This window comes from Corticium candelabrum, chromosome 22 (assembly GCF_963422355.1).
Source record: "Corticium candelabrum chromosome 22, ooCorCand1.1, whole genome shotgun sequence".
Taxonomy (NCBI): domain Eukaryota; kingdom Metazoa; phylum Porifera; class Homoscleromorpha; order Homosclerophorida; family Plakinidae; genus Corticium; species Corticium candelabrum.
In genome coordinates this window covers 4,993,471-5,017,267 of record NC_085106.1, presented here as the reverse complement: position 1 = coordinate 5,017,267, position 23,797 = coordinate 4,993,471, and the positions used below count along the sequence as shown (strand labels likewise).

General features: G+C 42.2%; 3 protein-coding genes and 1 long non-coding RNA gene across 4 annotated transcripts; 2 read left to right on the top strand and 2 right to left on the bottom strand.

Moving 5' to 3' along the window:
• Positions 1 to 1,287: 1,287 nt before the first annotated feature.
• LOC134197628 (GTPase IMAP family member 4-like) lies at positions 1,288 to 2,988 on the bottom strand. The gene has a single exon (XM_062666973.1). The coding sequence runs from the start codon at positions 2,985 to 2,987 to the stop codon at positions 1,962 to 1,964; it is 1,026 nt and encodes a 341-aa protein (XP_062522957.1). The 5' UTR covers position 2,988; the 3' UTR covers positions 1,288 to 1,961.
• Positions 2,989 to 3,094: 106 nt separating this feature from the next.
• Positions 3,095 to 4,390, top strand: LOC134197629 (uncharacterized). The gene has a single exon (XM_062666974.1). It carries the CDS (start codon positions 3,165 to 3,167, stop codon positions 4,131 to 4,133), a length of 969 nt encoding a protein of 322 aa, XP_062522958.1. The 5' UTR covers positions 3,095 to 3,164; the 3' UTR covers positions 4,134 to 4,390.
• Positions 4,391 to 6,051: 1,661 nt separating this feature from the next.
• Positions 6,052 to 6,980, top strand: LOC134197280 (uncharacterized). Its single transcript, XR_009972621.1, has 3 exons — positions 6,052 to 6,267; positions 6,336 to 6,662; positions 6,722 to 6,980. It is a non-coding gene; the product is annotated as an uncharacterized LOC134197280 (long non-coding RNA).
• Positions 6,981 to 10,842: 3,862 nt separating this feature from the next.
• LOC134197086 (farnesyl pyrophosphate synthase-like) lies at positions 10,843 to 23,783 on the bottom strand. Its single transcript, XM_062666328.1, has 10 exons — positions 23,648 to 23,783; positions 17,939 to 17,963; positions 15,745 to 15,863; positions 15,591 to 15,671; positions 13,339 to 13,461; positions 13,180 to 13,268; positions 12,186 to 12,258; positions 12,052 to 12,129; positions 11,248 to 11,382; positions 10,843 to 11,186 (listed from the first exon to the last, which is right to left on the bottom strand). The coding sequence occupies exons 1-10, from the start codon at positions 23,750 to 23,752 to the stop codon at positions 10,986 to 10,988; spliced, it is 1,029 nt and encodes a 342-aa protein (XP_062522312.1). The 5' UTR covers positions 23,753 to 23,783; the 3' UTR covers positions 10,843 to 10,985.
• Between the last annotated feature and the right edge of the window lie 14 nt (positions 23,784 to 23,797).

Sequence of the window (23,797 nt, the reverse complement as noted above, 5' to 3'; positions counted from 1 at the left end):
AGAAGGCTAGAGGCACTGGGACATCGTCCACAAGCTATTGAAGAACAGCCAGCCCCTTCTACCAGGTCTGAAGCATCGGTGGTGAGGGAAGTCTGTGCATCCTGACGAGGATGTGAAAGGAGAGTTGCATTTGCCAAAGCCTTTGTAGTATCGTGGAAGCTGTTACCATATCCTTATTCCAGACCAGCGTTCTTGGTTTGCCTTATAGTGCCTCAAACAGTGGTAACTTTGTCCTAGCAGCAGCCAGAATAAATTTGCGGTAGAAATTCGCCATGCCCACGAATTCTTGTAGGCACTTGACTGTTGTTGGTTGGCCAAGTTGAGTGATGGCGGTTACTTTGTCAGGAAGTGGCATGATGCCAGCAGGAGTGATTCGATGGCCTAAGAAGTCCAGGCTGTCACGTCCAAATTGGCATTTGGAAACATTTTTCCCAATCCGTGTTGTTGGAGTCTGGAACAGCAAGCGAAGGTGTGCTTATGAGTCTCAATGTCCTTACAGGCCACCAAGATGTCGATGCAGACAAAGGCAAACTCTAACCCGTGACAGACGGTGTCCATCAGGTGTTGGAAAGCTGGAGCAGGGTTGTTCAAACTAAACGGCATTCTGAGAAACTCAAAAAGTCCACATGGTGTGATGATAGCAGTTTTTTGGATGTCTTCAACAGCGACGAGGATCTGCTAATAACGTCGAACTAAGTCAACCTTAGAGAATACACTCATTCTCTCGAGATGTGAGGAGATATCTTACACGTGAGGCACTGGATACCTGTCGGAAACGGTAAGCATTATTGAGGCACCTCCTGTGGTCTTTGCAAGGACGTTAGCCTCCAGAATCTTTTGGCACCATGTGCAAGGGTGATGCCCAAGAACTGGACAACCTGTGTATGATCCCCATGGATTCCAGACTGCTGAACTCTGCTTTAGTGGCTGCTAGCTATCTGGAGGTAGGCGACAATCATGAGCATGAATCGGTGAGCCTGTGGTAGTCATGAAATGCACCACCCCTTGCTTGCATGGAAGTTGATGGACAAATCTAGGCATCGTAATGGCCGGGAATTCAGCCAGCAAAATGTGGTACTGGTCAGTGGAAGTGGAGAGGTGAAGCGCCTAAGTTGTAGTCAAGGTGTAGGTAAGTGGAGCAGAGAGGAAAGTTGTTGCATCTACCAGCCTTTTCCCGTTCGTATCAACCATGAAAGTTGGAGCGTAAGAAATTGCCTCCAAGGAGGGACGAGTCACCTCCTCGACTACAAAAGGCCATTGGTACGTGTTGGAGGCTAAATGCGAGAGTTTGCACGTGCCGTACGTGCTGATTGTGCTACCGTTGATTGCCAGCAGCGGTAGTCCCATCCAGTAGCGGGAAGAACACTGACTTCTGCTCCAGTGTCGATGAGGAACTGTCTCTTAGAGATTGATTCGCATAGGAAAAGTAGGCTGTGATTAGGACCGGTTGCTGCGGCCACTAGTAATCGGCCTTGTCGTTTCCTGACCAATTGCATGGTTGCTTGCATTGTTGTGCCGCTTCGCCGAAGGTACGATAGTAATAACAAAGGCGGTTAGCATGGAAGGACTGTTGGGACTGCATCACGTTAGGACTGCATCACAGAAAGGAACCAAGAGACATATATACAAACAAGGATAGCAGCTAGACCCCATATTGCTGTTTTAGACCACTCAAATAAATGTGGGGAAAGGCTGGACTGCATGGTGCTATCTATATTCCATATTTCAAAATTTTTGATTGCTGTTGATATTGATTATATGAAAGTGCTGTGGGTCATAGACTGACGACCCAGTACTAACAACTTTTTGACTGTTCCATGTCTATAGAAGAATACAGTAACCAGTGCTACTACGTGCGCAGATTGACAATTATTAGAACAAGTAATAGAAGCTGTACAAATTATAAAGCAACACAGAAACAGTGAAACAGTAAAGAGTCTTTCTTTGAAGATTTTTGAGTATCACATTACACAACACCTCGTCTTGACAGTCTTCAACACTGCCACGACCACAGTGGCGATTTCTGGTGCTTCGTCCAATACCCTACCCACAGAGGCAAAGAATTGCTCAGCTACACCGAGTTGTCTGGCTTGTCGATCGACGATGGCTTCCATCTCTCGAGTCATTGCTCCTCTTTCTTTATTCCTCTCCCGCTCGTTCTCTTGCAATTCGCTTTCGATGCGTGCTCGTTCTATTTCATCTCGAGCTTCCTTTAGCTGAGACTGCAACTGTTGGTACTCCTCGATCATCTTCCTGTGTGCCTCTACGTGCCTGGTAACTCTTTGCTTAACTTCGTTCATCACCGGCGGTACAAATGATTTGTCACAGTTCAAAATTAAATGATTGAGTAAGATTTCTCGCGAATGCTTGCGATGTTCTTTGCCGCCATATTGTAGAGGAGGATTGTCCACGTACAGAAAGTTCTTGACATGAGGCAAGATTCTGCTTGCAGCTGGACCTCCTTCCTCCTCTAATTTTGATCTGTCCTCTTTGACCGCGTCGTGGTCTTGAAACTTTCTAAAGTTTGTTCTTACGATAGTGGTGTGCTCGAGAACTTCCTTCCCAAAGAGTACTTGCCACATAATATCCCACGCGTCCGCCTCTTCTACTGTAAAGCGGCCTCCTGTCACAAAAAAGACGGCGTTGATTCCATCGCTGCACTCGCTGCATGCCTCTGCAAGACGCAGCAGAACTTCGTCAGCCGACAGTTGGGTGTCACCAATTCCAATCGTGTCAACAATGGTCACTTCGTACTCTTTGCCTGACCAATCGAGAACGAACGTTTTAGCATCCACGCACTTTGTTTCACTAACAGATCCGTCGCTTTCTGTAAAGGAGTTCGTTGTGTTAGCCAAAGTATTTCCACAAGACGATTTTCCTGCACCAGTTCTGCCTACTAGGACGACAGTACGCTTGCATGACGCTTCTTTTGACAAAGACATTTTGCATAGATATGACACAATCGGTGAGGGTGTGTACACATACATACATTACGTCTATGCATAGACGTCTTTTTTATAGAGAGCGTGATAGGAACTGAAATTGACCTTTGATCTTTCAGTGTTTATTTCGAAGCCCCACCCTTCCTGTATTGCACATTAACGATCACGCACTAAAAGCGTGAGACTTGAATTTGTAGTTACCGACTCACGAGTAAGTGACTTATGGCTTCATCGAATGCGTCTTCCAGCTCTACTCGTACCGTCGTCTTGATAGGCAGAACTGGTTCGGGAAAATCAGCCTGTGCAAATACTTTGGCTAACCAAGACGATGCATTCAAAGAAAGCGAGGGATCTATCAGTGAAACGAAGTTCGTGACGGCTAAAAAATTCGTTGTTGACAAGTTTGGCAAACAATACGAATTGGTTATTGTCGATACGATTGGACTTGGCGACACTAAACTGTCGCCTGACGAAGTTCTACAGCGTCTCGCAGCAGCATGCAATGAGTGCTGCGATGGAATCAACGCCGTGTTCTTTGTCACAGGCGGACGCATTACAGAAGAAGAAGTGAGAGCATGGGAGATTATGTGGCAAGTTCTCTTTGGCACGGAAGTTCTGGACTATACCGCCATTGTAAGAACGAACTTCGTGAATTTTCGAGATCCTATTAAGATAAAAGAAGACAAATTAAAGCTGAAGGAAGAAAATGGTGCAGCTGCAGAAAGGATGTTGCCTTATATTAAGACCATCCTCTATGTTGACAATCCTCCTGTAGAGTATAGGGAGGTAAGCAAAGAAAGTCGTGAAGACTCCCGGGATGTGCTACTTAATTATTTAATCTTGACACGCGAAGACGTTTTCAAACCGCCGGTAATGAGAGATGTCAAGCAAAGAATTTCCAAAAACGCAAATATACACAAGCAGGCAATTAGCAAAACAGAATTGTGGGAGGCTCAGCTACAATTGGCTAGTCAAGTGGAAAAACTCCAAATTGAAAAGGAGCTAAGGACGATTGCTGAGGAGAAGGAAACAGCGGCAAGAGCAATGGCACAAGAGATGGAGGCTATTATTGATCGAAAAGCAAAAGAAAAAGGTGTCACTGAGCGAGTTATGGCAGCTGTTGGTGGAGCAGTTGACACTGTAGCGTCTTACGCAGTAGAGACTGCAAAGAAACAGTGTTCTGTAATGTAATGTGAGTTTGTAATTAATTTTAAAGCTGTAACATTCAATGCTCTTTATTGTATGTTTGAGTGTGACTGCGTAGCCACGGTGAATCCATGTTGTGACTTTCAAGTTCAATTAACTTGAGTAACGGTATACCTATATCATTTATAAAAACGTATATGATATTATACTGGATAATTTAGTTCAAATTGTCACTCTGCATTGTAAATAGTGCAATATGACTCATCTGTATGTGATTTCGATTATATTTTGATTTGTAGAAATTCTAATGTCAGAGCTAGTTTGTTCATAATGTCGTCTCGAGACATGACTATAGAACAGGGAAGTCCTGCGTTATTCAGTCTGACAAGCCTTGAAAACTTCTTCCACGTTCTTTGTGTAAGATTTCTCTTTGGCATTGGCGTGCTGAGGACACCATCTCTTTGTAATAACTACAAATTCTCGTACAGCTGTAGCAAATACAATGTCCTGACTTGCTAAGAATGTCATGACATGTCAAATCGGTTAGGATGTCATTAGAATTACTAGAGATGACTTGACCACGATGCTGTTGTGGGTTGCCACTTTCATATCTTCAATTTGGCGATGCAAAGTCACAGTCAATGGCATAGTAGCTCCTTGATCGCCAAGTTGTTTTGTAGGGATAAGGCTAGGCCCTCTAGTCCGAGAGATAGGGTGATGGCTGCAGGAAGGGAGGTGTTTTCCAAAGATTGCAGTCCTATGCAAACTGAACACGGTAACACTGAACATGTGTCTAGATTTCACATACAATCCACAATTGAAGCTTCAGGGAGATCAGACTTGGATGTCGATTGCAGAATTGCAAAAGTGTCCAAAGCATTAGGAGCGTTGTGTAAGGCTGTGATGAGGGAAGCGCATGCGTAGAATTACCATAGTGCACTTGTAAATAGAGTTCAGTCTTGTGTTTGGCATTGGATGTCTCAGTTATCACAGTGGTGACAGGAGTGGGATCCGAAAGAAATAGAAGATCTCCTTCAACAAGGATTAATTGAAACGTCGAACAGCCCATGGCAGCTGCGATTGTTTGTGCAAGAAGGAAGAATGGCCAACTTTGTCTGAAATGAAACAACAGACAAAAAACACAAAACTTATAGACGACGTATGCAATGGTTATAGGGCATCTGACTTGAATGCCCAACCATTGAATTTCCAAGATATGCTCCTTTGGGTGGTTATCAGAAAAACGTCCACAAGGTAGGCCCTAGAAAACGCTGGAAAGACCTAAATGAGCTGAAGATTCCGGAAAGGTCTTGGTATGACTTAGCAAATAAATCAGATCAACTTGGAGAGGGCATTACCATTCCTACTTGGAGTCTAGTCAATTGTCATCTGGCAATTTTGATTTGCAAACTGTTATCTGCCATGACTGTCTCAGATGTTTCAGACGCATTAGTGATTTGAAGAGACACGATTGCTTTGCTGAACAAGAAAAACCTGTACATCAACAAACTGGAGTCATTGAATGTCAGACCTGTAAGAGATATTTAGAAGCAAATGAAGCTATTCAGTACACAATGCATATTAATATGCTTGGAGAGACTTTTTTGTGACTTTGTCTTTGTCCCCATTGAAGGGGTATAACGTGTCCTTTAGACAGAAACGATACAGGAGGCGGAGGAGGATGTGTGTGTGTGTGTGTGTGTGTGTGTGTGTGTGTGTGTGTGTGTGTGCGTGCGTGCGTGTGTGTGTGTGTGTGTGTGTGTGTGTGTGTGTGTGTGTGTGTGTGTGGTGTGTGTGTGTGTGTGGTGTGTGTGTGTGTGTGTGTGTGTGTGTGTGTGTGTGTGTGTGTGTGTGTGTGTGTGTGTGTGTGTGTGTGTGTGTGTGTGGTGTGTGTGTGTGTGTGTGTGTGTGTGTGTGTGTGTGTGTATGTGTGTGTGTGTGTGTGTGATACAAAAATCACAAAATGTGACTTGCACCACTTACTCAAGTGAAGACAGAACATGGATGGATAGATGGTGTGATATGATTGCTGTTTGTTGTAGGTATGCAATGGTGTTGAGTGGGTTGGAGTTAGTGGTTATTCCAAATTTAAAGGCTCAAAATCTTACCCTGGAGCATCAAGCAGACAACAAGCAGTGCAGTTGAAAAAGCCACATTTACTGGATACAACCACCAGGATGTAAGTCTCCATTCCAAGTATGAATCACAGGAATAAAGTAAATGGACATATTTAATATATATTTGTAGACTTACTGTGATATGGAAATGGATGAGGTGGTTGGATGCTGCTCTACGCATACAAACACAACAAAAACGACACTAAGTACAATTTCGTTACTGCATTGCCAACCAGCCCTGATGGATACTCACATCAACTGCTCAAGAATGTGGGAATATCTCCAGGGTTATTAGTTAATCACACAGTGTTGTCAAAGTTTTCATGTGACCAATCTGATCGTTAAGTGTAGGTGGGCACAAGAGTTGAGATTTTACTGCACCACAAGCCACCACAGTAGAGTTATGCATTTAAAACAAACCAGAGAAATATTATTCGAACTCTGTGTCAAACTGGAGGTTTGTGTCTTGTGTAAATGTAAAGAAATTAAACTCTTTTAATATTTGATTGTATTTAGCTCAAAACTGAAATGTTGACTGGACACACAGCACACCTTCCAGATGCAACCAACAATTTGTCTGTTACTTGACATGTAGCAGGAATAACAACATTTTCATTTTACCATTATAGTACCTACTATTTGGGAATTGCACCCAAAGGTTGATCCATGCAACTACAATTATGACACTCTCCACATGTAGTTGTCAGAGATTAGACAGTCACCGTATTTCCAGTAATAATAGACTGTGCTCGAATAAAGTGACCATGGGAATGATCTCCTGCTGCCATGTGTCAGTCGAGAAAACTCTTTAAAAGAAAATTAAAAGCATGGAGGAGAAATGAACGACAGAAGTTCTGTGATAGGCTTGGCAACGACATAGAAAGGGGTGACTGTAAGACCTTTTGGCAAAATGTTAAATTTGGACAGAGTCAGAACAGAGTCTTTCCAACCAAAAGAGTTCGTCCAGAAGAGTCAGATGATGAAGAAATGAATGCATGGAAACAGCATTTTGGTGGTATTATTAACAGCGAGCCCAATTCAAAGATTGAGCAAGAGTGTAAGGTATTTGAAGAGACACTACAGTTTCACTCAGGCAAGCTGAAGCTACCATGGTGGGTGGTAGATGTCAATGTATGGGAAGTTGAGCAAGCGGAGTGTAGGCTGAAGTGGAAGAAATCGGCTGGAGTGGATCAGGTACAGGCTGAACACTTAAAGCATGGGGGAAGGAGTCTTGTAATTCACACGAGTGTTGCATTTATGGCATTTTGTGACACTCCTTTGTACCTCAACAATGGTTGAAGTCATTCATAGTCCCAATTATCAAAGACAAGAAAGGAGACTCCTCTAATAGGGATAACTACCGTGGCATTGCAATTTCTTGCATTAATTCAAAGGTATTGGAGGACATTCTTATTCATAAAGCTGGATTGTGTCTGAGGTCAGATGAAAGGCAATTTGGGTTCAAAAGCCATCATAGTTGTGGTGACTGCTCGTTCTTGTTGAAAGAGTCTGTCAAATACTTCTTGGACAAGGGAAACCGCAAAATGTTTGGATGCTCGTTAGATCTGTCTAAGGCATATGACAGGGAATCTCACTACAGACTGTTCACCAGGCTATTAGATGCAGGTTGTCCGGCGTACTTTGTGAAGTTTCTGCGGCATTGGTATGAGAGTGAGAGCATGGTTGTCAAATGGAATGGGAAACAATCCAGTCCCTTTGGAGTGCATAATGGTGTAAGGCAACGAAGTGTACTATCACCGATCTGTTTAATACATACATTGACGATCTCCTACGACAGTTAAAGCAAAGTGGAGACGATGCGAGAATAGGTGATAAATATGTAGGAGCTCTGGCATATGCGGACGATATTATGTTATTATCTCCATCAGTATTAGGCCTCCAGAGAATGCTGAATGTGTGTGGAGAGTATGCAGAAGATCACAGTCTGTTGTTTAACGAAAAGAAATCCACATCAATAGTGTTTGCCAAACATAAGAGGGTAGCTATTACAAACCCGGAGTTATGTCTGAGGGGATCTATTCTGCCTTACAAAGAGTCTATTATTCACCTGGGCACAATCTTTGACCACGATGGAACAGACCATCTAGCAGTGGATAATAGGTGTCGGAAGTTCTACAGTGCAGTCAATGCTGCAATTGCAAAGTTAGGAGGTTATTGTATGTCCGATCTGGCATGGAAACAAATTATGGAAGTTCAACTGTTTCCAGTCCTAGTGTATGGAAGTTGTCTTTTGGGACCTACAAAACGGTGTAACTGTTAGGTCAGTGAACAGAGCGTACAGGAGAGAATTCGCAGAGGTCTAGGAATGCGGGATAGAGATTCCATAACTGATAGATTGGGCAGCTGTTTGTGGAAGCAGCAGATAAGATGAAGAAAGAACAACTGTTATTCTTAAACGGTGCGTGTATTCAAGTAATACCATAGTAAAGTGTGTTGGGCGTTTAGAGTACAGGCGCAAGCCTAGGTCTCACAATTTTGTAACTTGTTCGTACAAGTTATTCTAGTATGAGGGTTTAGATAGTGTCTACGTAGAAGTTATTTAGTCCGAGTGTGTGTTTGTTTTATGTAGATTTGCGTGTATGTGTTGCCCTTTAAGGGAACTGCACTTTTTAGTGTGCTACAAACATCAATATATATATATATATATATATATATATATATATATATATATATATATATATATATATATATATAAATGACCGTGCTAAAATATAAGACCGGGTTGAGTAGGGTATGAAAAATAGTAGACCGGTCTACTATTATCACTACTGACTACAGTAGATTCTACATGTTGCAAGAGACAAGTTAGGCATAACTGATTATTGATTTAGCATGTGAGCTGTGTAACCACAAATGTAGAAGTGTTGCTGTCATAATCAAATACAATACCAAATGTTTTGTACACAACAGTAGCTTTTAACCACACTGAATGTAGTGCAATAATTAATGCAGATCTCATTAACAACGCTTAATTCCCTTACAACTCTTATCAATCAAGTAGCTACTAGGTACACTTTTTGCATTCATTGCAAGTTCTCTTTGCTGTTTATCTGTCATCAGTTTGCCAGAGTGTTTCCAGCCAACATGTCTTCAATCAGTTAGCAAGCCAAAGATCCACTCTGTCAACCTCTAGTCTGCCTTTGCATGTGTTCTGCCAAACCAAATCATAATCAAATCACCAATTTGCAAAATGCAAAATGGCAAACGGATAAGAAGCTGCGGTATATGGTCATGCCCCCAGTCAGATGACTGGGTTCCTGTGCACTACGCAGGAGCTATAGGCCATGTTAAGTAATCTCCTGGAGCCTGGTCAGGTACTTGCAGGAGCACCGGCTTGTGAAGCCAACTGTGGTGTGAGCACCCGAAGTCCCACCGGGACCCCAGTGGCTGATAGATTTGTCTCAGTCAGGGCCTTTCGTCAAAGACCAGGTACTCATTTATACTCCTGAGTCGAGAGAGGCAATCGTGTGTGAGTTTCTTTCCCAAGGAGATTATGCCATAGCTTGCCATCACTGTGACTTGAACTTGCAACCCTGAAGGGTCCCGGATGTACTCACTCCATAAAATGACTCTCTAACCAACTGAGCTATTATGTTATATCACCAGACAATCATCAGTTTGCACACACACACACACACACACACACACACACACACACACACACACACACACACACACACACACACACACCATACACACAAATGGCAAGTTGATAAGAATCACGCCGCCAGCGGGATGACTGGGTTCCTGTGTACTATGCAGGAACTATATGGGCCCATGCTAAGCAATCTCCTGGAACCTGGCCAGGTTTTCACAGGAGCACTAACTGCGATGTCAACTGCAGTGTAGGCACCCGACGTCCACCAGGACTCCGGTGGCTGATACACTTTGTCACAGTCGAGGCCGGTCTTTGCCACCCCAGTCAATGACCAGGTACTCAATCATACTCCTGAATCAAGAGCAGCAGTTGTGTGTGAGTTTCTTGCCCAAGGAAATTATGCCATAACTCGCCATCACTGTGAATGTGTACAATTCTGATGGGTCCCGGATATATACATACTTAATAGCTTGGATAAAAGCTTTAGAAATGCTTTCAAACCCTTGACATGATGTAGAACACAATGCCACATCATCTGCAAACTGGGATTCTGTAACCTGTTGAGACTTTGAAGTTCTATTCCCCACCAACCCTCTACCAACCTTGTAGTTCACACATGCTCCTTCTTGATGAAAAAATTTCTCCAATCTCTAAGTACTGCACTAAAGTAGAAGTTGAAGAGTACACACGCGCGTGCACGCACGCACACACACACACACACATGCACACACACACACACACACACGTGCACACACACACACACATGCACACACACACACATACGTGCACACACACACATACGTGCACACACACACACACACATGTGCACACACACAAACGCACGTGCACACACACAAACGCACGTGCACACACACAAAGACACGTGCACACACCACAACAGAGTAATGTATACAGTATACACTACACAACAAATCTAAATCTAAATCTAGATCAAAGCAAATACTTTATACAGATCTGCAATACAGTAGAGTACATGTGCTGACTCAACAGCCCTATGTTTCTACTGCCTGTTCAATATTTTGGTACATGGTCTGCTGTAAGAACATTTATTCTGACATACAGAATTACGCAAATTAATCATTGTGAGAAACTGTAAATACAACTGACTGTTCAAATAAAGATAGGCCTTGTGTGTTCAGCTCACTTCTTTCGTTTGTAGATGCGATCGGCAAACTCAATAAACATGCCCTTTGGTAAAGATCCACATTCAGTATTAATTGAGGCCATCAAATCACTATAACTTGACTCTTCATAGTCATGATACACTTTCTGAAGACATAGATCACTGTAAAGTTGTTTCACACAAGAAACACAAGCTTCATCTTTGCGGCCATAGTTTTTCTAGTGGTAAGACCACCATATTACAAAGAGGAGACAAGACAGTCATATGCAAATCTTTCACCTCTAAAACCTCTCGTTGTTCTGCTGTTACTTTTTTAAGTGCCTGTACCACCAGCCAGCTGCACTTATTGTCTTCTATGTCTGTACCTATTTTGCCAGTCACAGCAGGATCTCCATAACAATCCAAGAAATCATCCTACAGCGTATACAAACATGCATCGTAAACATAAATAAGTGCAGTGAGCATGTGTGCATGTGTGTGTGCGTGCGTGTGTGTGTGTGTGTGTGTGTGTGTGTGTGTGCGCGCGCGCGCGCACGCGCACAATACAATAGCAGGTGCAAATATTTTATACTTCATCAATTCACTACTAATAATTAATCTATCCAACAATTCACTCTACAAGCTGCCAATTAAATGAGTCTTTTTCATCAACTCATTAAGCAATACAGCCCCCAAGTGTTCTAGCTTGCTTATCACCAGTAAGTTCACTGACAATTCTTTCAATCTACATTTTAATTTGCCGTGTATGTAAATTCAGTCACAGTGACTTATTTTCTCAGCCAAGCCATGCTTAAAAATACCTGCAGTCAAGCCTGTTGAACATAAATACAGTAGCACACCATTTATACAAACACGTTGATTACCAAAAGTCTAGAGCATCACATGGTTACAAAAAACACGCATTGCAAGATAGATATTTCACCACAAAATCAAATACAATTGGTCTTTCTCATTACCAGCAAGCAAGACTACTTTAAAGACAAGACCATCATGTTAAAGACTAATGTTGTGCAAGTTCAAATTAGGTAGTGGTACCTTAATGCATGTGCAATGTCTTTTGGAAAGTTAATCTGTTCGGATTACCTGGATCTGAAAAAACTCTCCCATTGACAATAGAATCTTTCCTGCGCGAGTAAAGTCATCTTCACTTGTCAAACCAGCCTTCATACACATATATTGTCTGCCAGTGACCATGAGCTATCATTTATAATACCAACCATATGCATTGCAAGAGCAACTGGACAGTAAAAAGAATAGAAAGCTGTTTTATACTTCACAATAGCACGATACCTAAAGAAAAAGAAAAAAGACAAACCTCAACAAATGCACCACTAAATTTACATTCACACTTGCTTTGTAATCTTCTAATTAATCAAACTTTAAAAGAAAGCAATAATAGTATGCAGAGTCTCCACACAAAAGTTGTGCCAGCATAATAAAATATCGAGCTCTAAAGTTATGAAAATGTGGCAGTAAGAAATGTTTGATTTCGAAGCAATCATGCCACAAAACAAATAATCATAATAAATTCCATGTGACAGGTAAAGTAAAATTGCACATATGTACAATACTATATCATCTAACAAAACATGAAATCTTCTGCAACAGTGTTTCTGCATGAACAAAGCACGCATGCACAAAGCACGCATGCACAAAGCACGCATGCACAAAGCACGCATGCACACACATGCACTTAATAAATAAATTTTAATCATGTGGCTTTAATTCCCAGACTGCATGCAGATTTCTGATCAAATTGTCTTATGAATGAATAAATGAATGTATTTAATTCGTATCCACTCGAATACAGTTCTCACTACTGAAGCATAATAGAACAAGAGAAAAACAAAAAGATTCAACCAAATTAAACGCGACAGTAAGAATATACAAAGAACTACTCACCAAATATACGTGTAATGAAAAATGCTCTTCTCTACCATATCTCTGTTCTTATGTACGCATACACCATAGGTAGCCAACTACTCTCAAAGTAAAGCAGTAAAGATCTCTCAGTAACTTCAAAGGTCTATGTTCTCTAAGTGCCTCATAGTAGGATTTACACACTATTTGTTAGCAACTACACTCTAACAAGTATTTTGTATGTGTCACTCCAGGTGACTGGTTGTCATTCCTCTAATAAGGCAGAACAAAACTGTTCATAGAAGTAACAACTGTGTAAGATTATAAAAGCCAACTTGCAACGTATATTACTTGTCTAATGTGAAATGTTCCAAATTAACAGAATTCTCAGGAGATGTAAGAAGATCAAGAGTTTGTCCTAGTTCTGTCTGGTGGCTTGTCTACACAAAATGAAGATGAGATAAGTACCATTAGATAACGAAATACCTTTGATGAAGTGGTATGTCATACTTCCATAAATAGTTCCACCAAATTAGTGTAATAAGCCTCCTGACGAAAATGCTTCTTCAATAGTTTATAGACACATGATTCCAATAGAAAAGCATCATTTAGACCAACTAGACCAACGTCGTCCTAAAATGACGAAGATCAGCTAGAGTCGCTGTGTGTATGTGGTGTGTGTGTGTGTGTGTGTGTGTGTGTGTGTGTGTGTGTGTGTGTGTGGTGCTATAGCTCACTTGGTTAGAGCAGTCATCTTATGGAGTGAGTACATCCGGGACCCAACAGGGTTGCAAGTTCAAGACACAGTGATGGCAAGCGGTGCCATAATTTCCTTGGGCAAGAAACTCACACACAATTGCCTCTCTTGACTCAGGAGTATAAATGATTACCTGGTCTTTGACTGGGGTGGCAAAGGCCCACGAATGCAACAAAGTCCACCAGTCACTGGGGTCCGGGTGGGACTTCGGGTGGCCACACCACAGTTGGCGTCACAGTCGGGGCTCTTGCAAGTACCTGACCAGGCTCCAGAAGATTGCTTAGCATGGCCCACAGCTCCTGCGTAGTGGACAGGAACCCAACATTCGGGCTGGGGGCCAGACCGTCTAACAGCAGCTGCTTATCTATCCATCCAGAGTCACTAAGTGTGTGTGTGTGTGTGTGTGTGTGTGTGTGTGTGTGTGTGTGTGTGTGTGTGTGTATGTGTGTAGGTTCCCAAATATGTAATGGTGGCACTCGGAGTTCGCTTAACTTTGCGGTTGCTTGCCATCAACAAGGACAGCATACCTAGCAAATCAATCAGGAGTGAAAAGTGACAGCTCAAACGTTATCAGGTCAACTTGAACTCAAAAATTTCAAATATTCTCCCTAACGGTCGGTTTCAAGTGAAGCTGCCAGGCAAAGGGAAGGTTACCCTTCAAACCTACGAAACTCACCGTCTACCGGTTGTTCCGATTATCAGTCCATCAGTAGGAACGTGTTTTTTTAGTGAAAGTGCGTGTGCAGCCTGGAAATCGTATATTCACTCTAATCTCGTCGTACGTCTAATTGTTTCATTCAGGTGCGTGCATGTGTGTGTGTGTGTGTGTGTGTGTGTGTGTGTGTGTGTGTGTGTGTGTGTGCGCGTGTGTGTGTGCAACACACTCTGTTTTCACTCATTGTCAGTAAGCTAAGTGCCCCTAATTTAGTAATAACTTCCAGCTCTGACGGATCACAATATCCTCTCCTTCAACTTGTTTATGGTTTCCATTGTAGGAACCCACTACCATACTCTTTCAAAAGTCTCATTTCTGAACTCATGTAAAGTGTTAGCCATCTCAGTGTTCTAACCAGGTTTGTGGAAAGGCGTAGCAAGAAGCCAAGTTTTTGGGTGCATGCCTTTATTTGCAGTTTGAGTCGTGGTATCCTTATTACATTCCGTACCTTGCATCCGGTCTTGCTGCTATAACTCTCTGATCAATGGGAAAGTAGAAACTACCAAGACCCAGCAGCAATTATGTAATCTTCCATAGCCAGCTCCTCCTCCTCCGTCTACTTTCGGTGGAAAAGGCTTGAAGCCAAGTCCTTGGTGTACTGTTGCTCTCATTATCTCACCGCATCCTAGTGGGGTAAAAACCCATCGACTTGTTTATCAAAATGTACACAATAGCACGTGCTGAGCACACCATAATGCTAAACATTTAGGAATCTTGTCATTTGTCATACCTGACAAAGCAGTCTACGTTTAAACGTAAGCAACTTACCCCTAGTAGAAAATTATGCAACACTACTAAATGGTAACGTGTTGAATTACTGTCATGTAGCAGCCCCTCTCCCTCTTCACTGTCCCATCCACTAATAGAAAAGTGGGAGGAGCTGTCTATCTGAGGCGACAACTCTACATAGCTGGAGTTCCCATTGAACACAAAAAATCATGTGAACAAGACATTATGTCAAAGACTAGCCTCCAAATATCTGACGGCTTTGGAGAGGGTTGGCTAAACAAGCAAGTACACAAACGTAGTAGCTTAGCCGCAAAGATGGATAGTGTAGCAGCCATTGTCAAGGTGTAGCGGCCCACGATGCCTTACGATCCATGGCTAGAACCCTGCATCTTGAAGCTGAGCATCTCATTGACAAGAGGAACTAACCCATACAAATAGACCCACACTCATACAAATAACTATTCCCACAGTTCCACCATTTAACACAGTAACCCTAAGAACTTGGATAGGCTGGAAACTTCAAACATTGTAAAATGTACCCTGTCTACAAGTAGCTCATACATTTCTAAACCAACATGGTTTCCCACGCCTTGTATGAGACTGATCCATGATGTCGTCAGCAACCAGCAGCCACGCTTGAAGCTGTAGCAAGAAATAAGACAATTGAGTCGAGAATTGCCTTATTAATTAACTTTAGCTGATGTTAACTGCTCACCATTTCAACACACCATCCCAATACTTGTAATTTATGAATCTCATCATCAGTAAAAGGCCGCTCAGACCTAAGCAAGTGACGATATGATGCAGCTACACTAAGACCACGATTCTTCTTTCCTAACGACAATAACAGTACATTAGTCCATACACATCATTACAAACGCATGTAAGCAGATTACAGTAGCATGTCAGTTATCCAAACACTTTGGGACCCGATAACTCTAAATATTTCAGACAACTCACACTAACTCTCCTGACACGCAAACAGATGTCTAAGGGTGTCCATCAATACTCACTTAAAACCGAATACATGCAGTGAACAATAATTGTACAAACATTCAAACTTAACTGCACTCTTAAAGGAACGCTTCACCGATTGATGCACACACAGTAGATGTTAATGCACGTTAAAGCCTTGGGCTGCAGACCAAATGCTTGCTGTGTTGTGCGGTGCATTGGTTGGTCTTGCTTTCCGAGGCTAGCTACTAGAGGACATGAGAGATGAATCTAGACGTTTCAGGCGATTCTGACAGTGAAAGAGAACAAGTTACAGTTCATAAGCGACTCATTCGTTCATACGTTGTAAACTCCACATGGATAGTCTTGAACGACTTGCAATCGCTCAGTTCTTCGAGCTTTCCTCCGTCTTTCTTTCTACGAAAGGAGGCCATAGTACAGTACAAAACTGTTTGCATGAAGCAAAAAACAGGGAAACTTGCGTCACTGTGCATTATCATGTGATACCAAGTGATTCAATCTACAGCCGAACCGTCGCTGTATGTGTGCTTTTCGCCGTAGATTGAAGGTGAGTCAGTTATGCAATAGCAGGTTTTACTTTCGCCTAAGCAAATATCAAAGTCTACACAAAGTGGTGAAACAAAACCTACACTTATTGGATGCATGGCATTCTTTGAACTTTTTAGCCAACCAGAACTGACCCTGAAAAGCTTGTACTGTGGGTCTTCAGAGTAAGTGTCTGTACATCTGTGCAACCTTACACATTAGCAGTGGTCCCGTTATGGAGACCCCTTTGAATCTTTCCTGAAAAAACCAGAGGTAAACAGCTTTGTTGACGTCAGGTAACTCGGGATCTTGAACGATGCAGCGAGCTTTGGTGCAGTTGTTCTCTTGCAGTTGGGAATCAAATTTCTGTAGTTTGTCCAACATCTTCAGAAAACCGCACACCATTGACGTCCCAATCCTGTACTCTGTGCCTAGACAAACAGGTCCAGGCATTCGAAGCTTTAGCGTAAATATATTTGTCCTCGATCGTGAGAACAACTCTTTTCTGCTTCTTTACCTCCTTCGTTTCAGCTGACGATGACATTACACCTTGTTGCGTATGAGCATAACGGTTACAGTGCATACTTCTAGGAGTGTTCCAAGGCATTCTGTGTTTGGTTAACTAACGCATTTGGATAACTGCCATTCAAATAACTGATATGCTACTGTACTTTAATTAAACTCAACATATGATCACACATAAAGAGTCTACATTCAAAAACCTTAAATACAATTTATTAGATAATCATATGCTTCATAAGAGCAACAACACATCGCTGTACGTATAAATTTATGGCACATGTGTTAGTTTCAACACAAGCTCCACTGCAGAAAAAGTACTACACTTAAACCTCCCTAATCCAGACAGTATGGGACCAGCCGCTGTCCGAATTCTAGAAATGTCCGGAAGATAGAGATAGGTAACACGTGTAAAATCCTTGGAATCACAGACAATTTTTAATGTAAGGTTTGGTGAATGGCATACCAGTTCTGCATACAGAATGCGTGTACAGTACACTGTATTGTACACGTGTACGTTCTAATAGAGTTACATACGTTACACACGCATTCTCTTATGCATTGGCATAAATTATAGTCAAGATGGCTTGAGAATTGAGTGTTTATACGGGGACTTTCTTGGCAAAGTGCTTACATTCAGAGCTCCAAGACCTGATATGCACTGGGTAAAAGTGTTCGGTCTAGGGAGGTGTCCGGATCTTGAAGATCCAGATTAGGGAAGTTCGAGTGTATAACCATGCATTCACCTACATAAATACACAGAAAGATCACCGCACAGACAAACAGACAGACAAATAAACAGAAAAGCAGACAGACAGACAGAACAAACACACAGACACACACCAGTAACTGCTACTACTCATATTAATTAAATTACAAAAAGCTCATACCATGTGGAACGTTGTACTCTAACACCTGCAACAAAACATAATAGACACTTACATTGCAAATAACCACACACACACACACACACACACACACACACACACACACACACACACACACACACACACACACACACACACACACACACACACACACACACACACACACATGTACAAATAGAACTTTAATACATCATAACTTCAACATTACTTACAGTTGCAATAGATAATAATGAGGGTATGCATACTGCATGCATGTACTGCATTCCAATTGCCTGACTGGCCAGAGGTTGATCCAGACCACACAACTGTTACCCAGACTCTCTCTTGCTAATATTTTCTGGTGCCCCATACGAAAATTCCAAGCACGAGATTCATGCGGGTACTGGACAAGACTAGCGCAAGAGAATCTGGGGACGAGGCTAACAACTGTAACCCTCCACAGGTTAATTAACTATAGCTCTCAGTCTACAAGCCTGTATTCTGGGGGTGCGAAGAGTGCAAACTAACCCCCCCCCCACTGACTGAGGCAATGTACAAGGGCGTTTCCTTTCCAGGATCACAGGTATTTACTTCGGTTGAATAATATGGGCATTTCTACTTTGACTGGTACACAGGGAGCCACAGTGATGCTCAGCAGCTTCTCGCCAGTATCACTAGGTTAAATTTCATTGTAGTACAGTATAAAACTCTTCCTGATAGTATACCAGTGACTTTCACACCTGGCCGATTTGACCACAAAATTACAAATTAGAGCATTGGATTACAGATACCATTGAATTAAGCCCATGCAATGGTCAAAAGACTATTGGCTATGTATACAGAAAAAGCACAGAAACATTGATGAAAGTTTTCTGCCAGTTTACCACCATCTGTCACACTAGCAGAAAGAGTGAGGAGTATATGTACAGTAGCCCGAGTATGCCAAGAATAGTAGAAAGACAGACAGACCGCAGTACCTCTGCTGCAGAGTCCGTTTTCGGCTACTTCAAACAACATTGTGGTCATTTCATTTCTTGCACATGATTTCGAACTTTGATGATTGCTTGTCTGTTTGAAAAGGCGTCACAGAAGTCTGTTTTTTAAAAGTTTGAACCCCACGGGGTAAACAGGCTACGGGCCTGGTCTAGCAGCAGTTTCGTCTGTCGATAAAATCACTGATTGGTTGACAGCTACAGGAGATGCAAACGCCGCTAAACAGTAAAGCAATGAATAATTACTAAGGTAATCCGAGGTAACTCCGGACAGCCTTTCACAATATCTTGGCTGTAGCGAGAAAGCTTTGCTATCGCAATCCGAAACTCTGTCATCGTATAGCAGGTCGTCTGGTATGTTGTTGACAGTGCTTTTGTTGATCGAAACCAATTTACAAAGGAGGAAGAACTACAAGACTGGGAGGATGTCGGTGTGCGAGGGCGGGGTGACTCTGGACACGTTCCGTTCGTCTCTTCTGAAGCTGTCTGGTAAGACTTTAGTGCATGATTATTACTAAAATAACGAGCTGTAAATGACATGCTGCTGGAATGCCCAAAAATTTACGTTTGGATCGACTACAGGCATTACTAAAATACCTCTATTTTACGTACTGTTTTGGTCTCTAGGAGAGCATAACACTTATTCTAACTACACCGTGGGCAGGCCCAAGGATCGTCCTCTTCTGACATATCAGTAAGGCCTGCGCAGTCGTGATGATACCATCTCCAGCAGCACTCACACCCCACCCAAGTTTGTTGCCTATCGCTGTTGTCGTCTGAGAACGAACCATTACACCCCTGGCAGGTGTTTTTGTCCTTTTCTTGGATTTGAACTACTGTTCGGTTCCTTCCTCTTCGTCCTGACGTTTTGCCTGCAGCTTGTCTTGACTTGGCAGATTTTGCTAGTTGCTGTTTCTGATCTTGCTCCTGTATTCTGCTCATGGCCTCTTCGGTGGTGAGAACTTCTATGTAATGGGCTAATTGTACTCTGGAAGATGGCTTTAGCTTTGCTTTTGCTTTTGGGGTTGCACAAACCTGAAACAGTTTGCCAAATTGATGCTTCAGCTGCAGTTTTACACCTGGTGTCGATGCGTTTGTTGCACGAGAACTCTTTGAAGGTGTTTTTTTGGTAACTGTTTCTGCAGAAGCCAACAGTGATCTCGGAATTGCTTCAGCTCTTGGATATGGAAACAAGCCTGAACCTCTAAATGCACTTTAAAAGTGGCAGTGCTTCATGGAGGTTTCACAGAGACATTTTATCAGCTTTGGAAACTGTGTCTATCAATCCCTCGGCCCTGTGTCTTTCGTCTGTGGTCAGCTAGAAGTTTCTTCCAAGATCTCTTCATTGGGCTGAACACTCCAACATCCAAAGGCTGTAATGCATGGGTGGTGTTTGGAGGCAGAGTCACTAGCGAGACATTGCTTCTCTTAGCAGCAATAATAACGTCCAGGTTTATATGGGAATAATGCCCATCAAAAAAGAGAATCACTCCTGGGTCTGGAACAGCATCAGAATCACTACTGTTGGAGCACTGAGCAACTGAAGGGTAAAGATGGCTTTCTGATGATGGCTGGGGATGAATTAATTTCAAATGTCCGAGATGTACCAGCTGTGGAAGTTGGGTTTCTCCATCCAGCCACTTGATGATACCCCGTATAAACATCCTGTTGGCCCACCAAGTGTCCAAATTAAATAGAGGTGCTGTGTTTTGTACAGAACATAAGGAGGCATCTGATCTCCGTTGGCATTGCCACACCAGTGTACTGTAATGTACTCTCGACCGCTCTCTCCCATGGTTTCATGTACAGATTTGGTGCATCTTTTTGCAATGACCAGTTTAGAGGACAAAGCTGTGGAAAAGGCTGTCTCGTCGCAGTTCCAAATTCTTTTGCTCAACTCTGCCCTAGTGAGACGAAATAGCCCTGTGTGTCGGTGAGTTTTCTCTGAGAATTCCATCCTGCTCTCAATTGTCTCAAGGGTCAAAGCTTTTGCTCTCTTCCTGGAAAGATGTTGTGGTTTCCTCTGCAATAGAGTTGTTTTCCATCTCTTCATGAAACCAAGGAACCAGTCAGGGCCAGGTGTGTCATCAGTGAAAGGATTCTTTCTGCAGTTTGCTTTCACGTAGCTATATATATATATATATATATATATATATATATATATATATATATATATATATATATATCAGTGCTCGAAATAGCGGTCGGACATCGGACATTTCCAAACACTTCTGTTGTTTGTCCGATCACGAAGAAGAACGTTCGAACAAGATGTCAAACTTTAGAAACGCAACTGTAGACATGCCGTAAAGGAGCTCTAATGTCTTGCTCTCAACGTTTGATTTATCATTTTCCACTACAGCTAGCTGCACAATGAGCGTCTATTCGTTTTGCCGCATATTTCTGATGTCTATTACCTAGTGATCGCCGCTCTTCATTTGATAATTGAATTATAATTACTACGCCACAGGTACGGCCAACTGTAATCAACGTGTTTCATCTCTATATCAAAAGGTTCGTTGTAAGATTAGTGTTTCTCGTATATGGGTTATCAGAAGAGATAAACACGAGTTACTAGTATCTACGTAGTATACCCCAACTGGTCTTGTAAAACGGATTCGTGAGTCACGTGCTCTAGTAATGATATGCACGGCGTTCTCCAACTATGTCCTAACTTGTCTGCTGTGAACTTCAATCTTCTGTCGCTTTTCAATTTTATAGTATGTACAGTATCCTAGAGATTTACAGAGGCTACTCTCTGTTCGCGCTGACTTTGCTCCCAAAAGTCAGTAATGATGCAGCTGTAATTGTTTACCACACGCAGATGTTAAGTGATATCCCAAAACTGTCCATTAGAAGTCATATTACAATAGAATGAGGTTATGTAACCATAAAGGCTATCAAGACGACACGGAACGGGAAGAAGAGTCAGGAATACCAACCAACAGCCCGCGAAACAATGAGGACTGGTGAGTTGATGTCACAGCGGTGGACCGTCTAGTGACCTTGCTAATTGGCTACTTCCTCTAGTAGCTGTATAGTCATACCTTCCTAATTAACTCATGCGCTAGAAACCCTATTGAGGATTGGGAAGTTTGGGTGGGAACTGTTGACAAGCACTAGTTTGTACGTTGTACATAAACCTGTACAATTTAGTGTCAGTAAAAGCCTAAGTAGTAACTGATTTACTCTCTGATACAACAATTAGTACAAGCTGCTTTAAGGCTAATTAATAGTTAATTAACAGTGAATATAAGTGCTTATGATCAGTACAGAACATGACTCAACTTCTGCTTTACTATTAATTAATTTAGCTTAATACATTTTGTCTTACGTATCTCGTTATAGAAAATTTCTAATGTCGCTTAATCCACAGACCTAGATCGCAAGTCATGAAAAACAATCTGTGGGAGACCATTTTAGTCTCAAACTCCGTTGACTTGTGGATACTTAGTATTGTTTATAGACCAGAATTGGTCTACCTATGGCTGGACTGCTTTGAAATGTTTTGTCTAATGTTGTTGTAAAAATGAAAAAATTATTTCCACTGTTGTGTCTTTCAAGTATGGCAGAAAAATTGCCTCAGCTTTTGTGATACCTTACTGAACTTTTGTGCTCATGTAGCTGTTGACTGTTTATGGATATCATAAGGCATGGTGACACTGATCTTTTGCACTCATCATGTTAAAACTGACTGCCTTTTTATTAATGCGTGTTATACCAAACAAATCAGGTTTTGATGCTCCTGATTAAGTTAGTTACGATGGAAAATATGTTTGAACTAATTCTAGCTGTGAAGTCCAATCAATTTAAAATTTTAGCCTTACGTAGCTAGCCCCTCCCACTTTTGATATCAAAAGGGGAGGGGCTGGCTACGTGAGAATATGTCCGGACAAGGTTGAAACCTTAATTCGAGCACTGGATATAGTCTGAAACTACACTGGTCAGAGTAGCCCTGTCAATGGGGAAACCCATTTCCTGCAGCACAATGCAAGGCAAGGCTATTTCTCGTTCCTCTGCATATGTGAAGACAGTGGACGGTCCTCCAAAGCGCTTCTTGCTTGTTCCCGTATGATGGTCATACAAGGTTGAGGAAGGAATGCCGTATTGCAATGCAATTTTTCTGATGCTGCCTTTCTTCTCCTTTATATCTTGTAGAGCATTTCGTAGAGCTTCGTTTGACAACTTGTTTTTTGCTCCTTTAGGTTTGCAATGTCGCACCATGATCAAGCAATGAGTAGAGTTACTTCTGAGTACAGATCGCTGGCGTGTAACACGTAGAATGCTTCGATTGTACCTTAGCTACACTGTTTTGTGGTCTTTGGGCTATAGCGTTTAGTGGTAGTGTGCAATTGGGTTCAAGTTGTGTGCGTGGTGTAGAGCTGGAAAGAGAAAGTTCAGCGACTATAGTACGCCCGCCGCGTAGTAACGCGTCCGTAAATACTAACCCTGAGCCATAACAAAGAGGCTATGAGCGACTTAATCACTGTCTGAAGGAAGCTCAAAAGACGACTGATGTGCGATTACAAGGGAAAATCGATTGCGTACAGCACCATCAAGAACGCAGTGCAAGATTATGGTCACGTGTCCGGAGTTACCCCGGATTACCTTATCACCGAACCTGTCGATAAAAATCGATCCCTACGACGGTCGAATTAATTAATAAAAAATAAATCCTGAACGTGAAAAGTGCAGCTTGAAGAAAAATATACAATTCTAGAGTTTGCAAGCAGGGACTGACCTTTCTAAGCCACTGGCGTGGTACAGAGAGCTCCTTCTCTGTCTCGTTTGGAAGACAGTCTTCAATGATGTTTTCAAACGCTTTATCAAAGTCATGCACATCCATGTCCTTCAAGATCAGGAGACACAAATTTGCATCCGAGCATGCGCG

What these genes read in the sequence shown, in the direction of transcription:
- LOC134197628 (XM_062666973.1), bottom strand. Translation starts at nt 2,987, where the DNA reads ATGTATGTGTACACACCCTCACCGATTGTGTCATATCTATGCAAAATG.
- LOC134197086 (XM_062666328.1), bottom strand. Translation starts at nt 23,752, where the DNA reads ATGGATGTGCATGACTTTGATAAAGCGTTTGAAAACATCATTGAAGAC. An exon ending in TGGGATGGTGTGTTGAAATG is followed by an intron (nt 15,672 to 15,744) that starts GTGAGCAGTTAA and finishes TTCTTGCTACAG; the next exon opens with CTTCAAGCGTGGCTGCTGGT. An exon ending in AACCATGTTGGTTTAGAAAT is followed by an intron (nt 13,462 to 15,590) that starts GTATGAGCTACT and finishes TCGTCATTTTAG; the next exon opens with GACGACGTTGGTCTAGTTGG.
- LOC134197629 (XM_062666974.1), top strand. Translation starts at nt 3,165, where the DNA reads ATGGCTTCATCGAATGCGTCTTCCAGCTCTACTCGTACCGTCGTCTTG.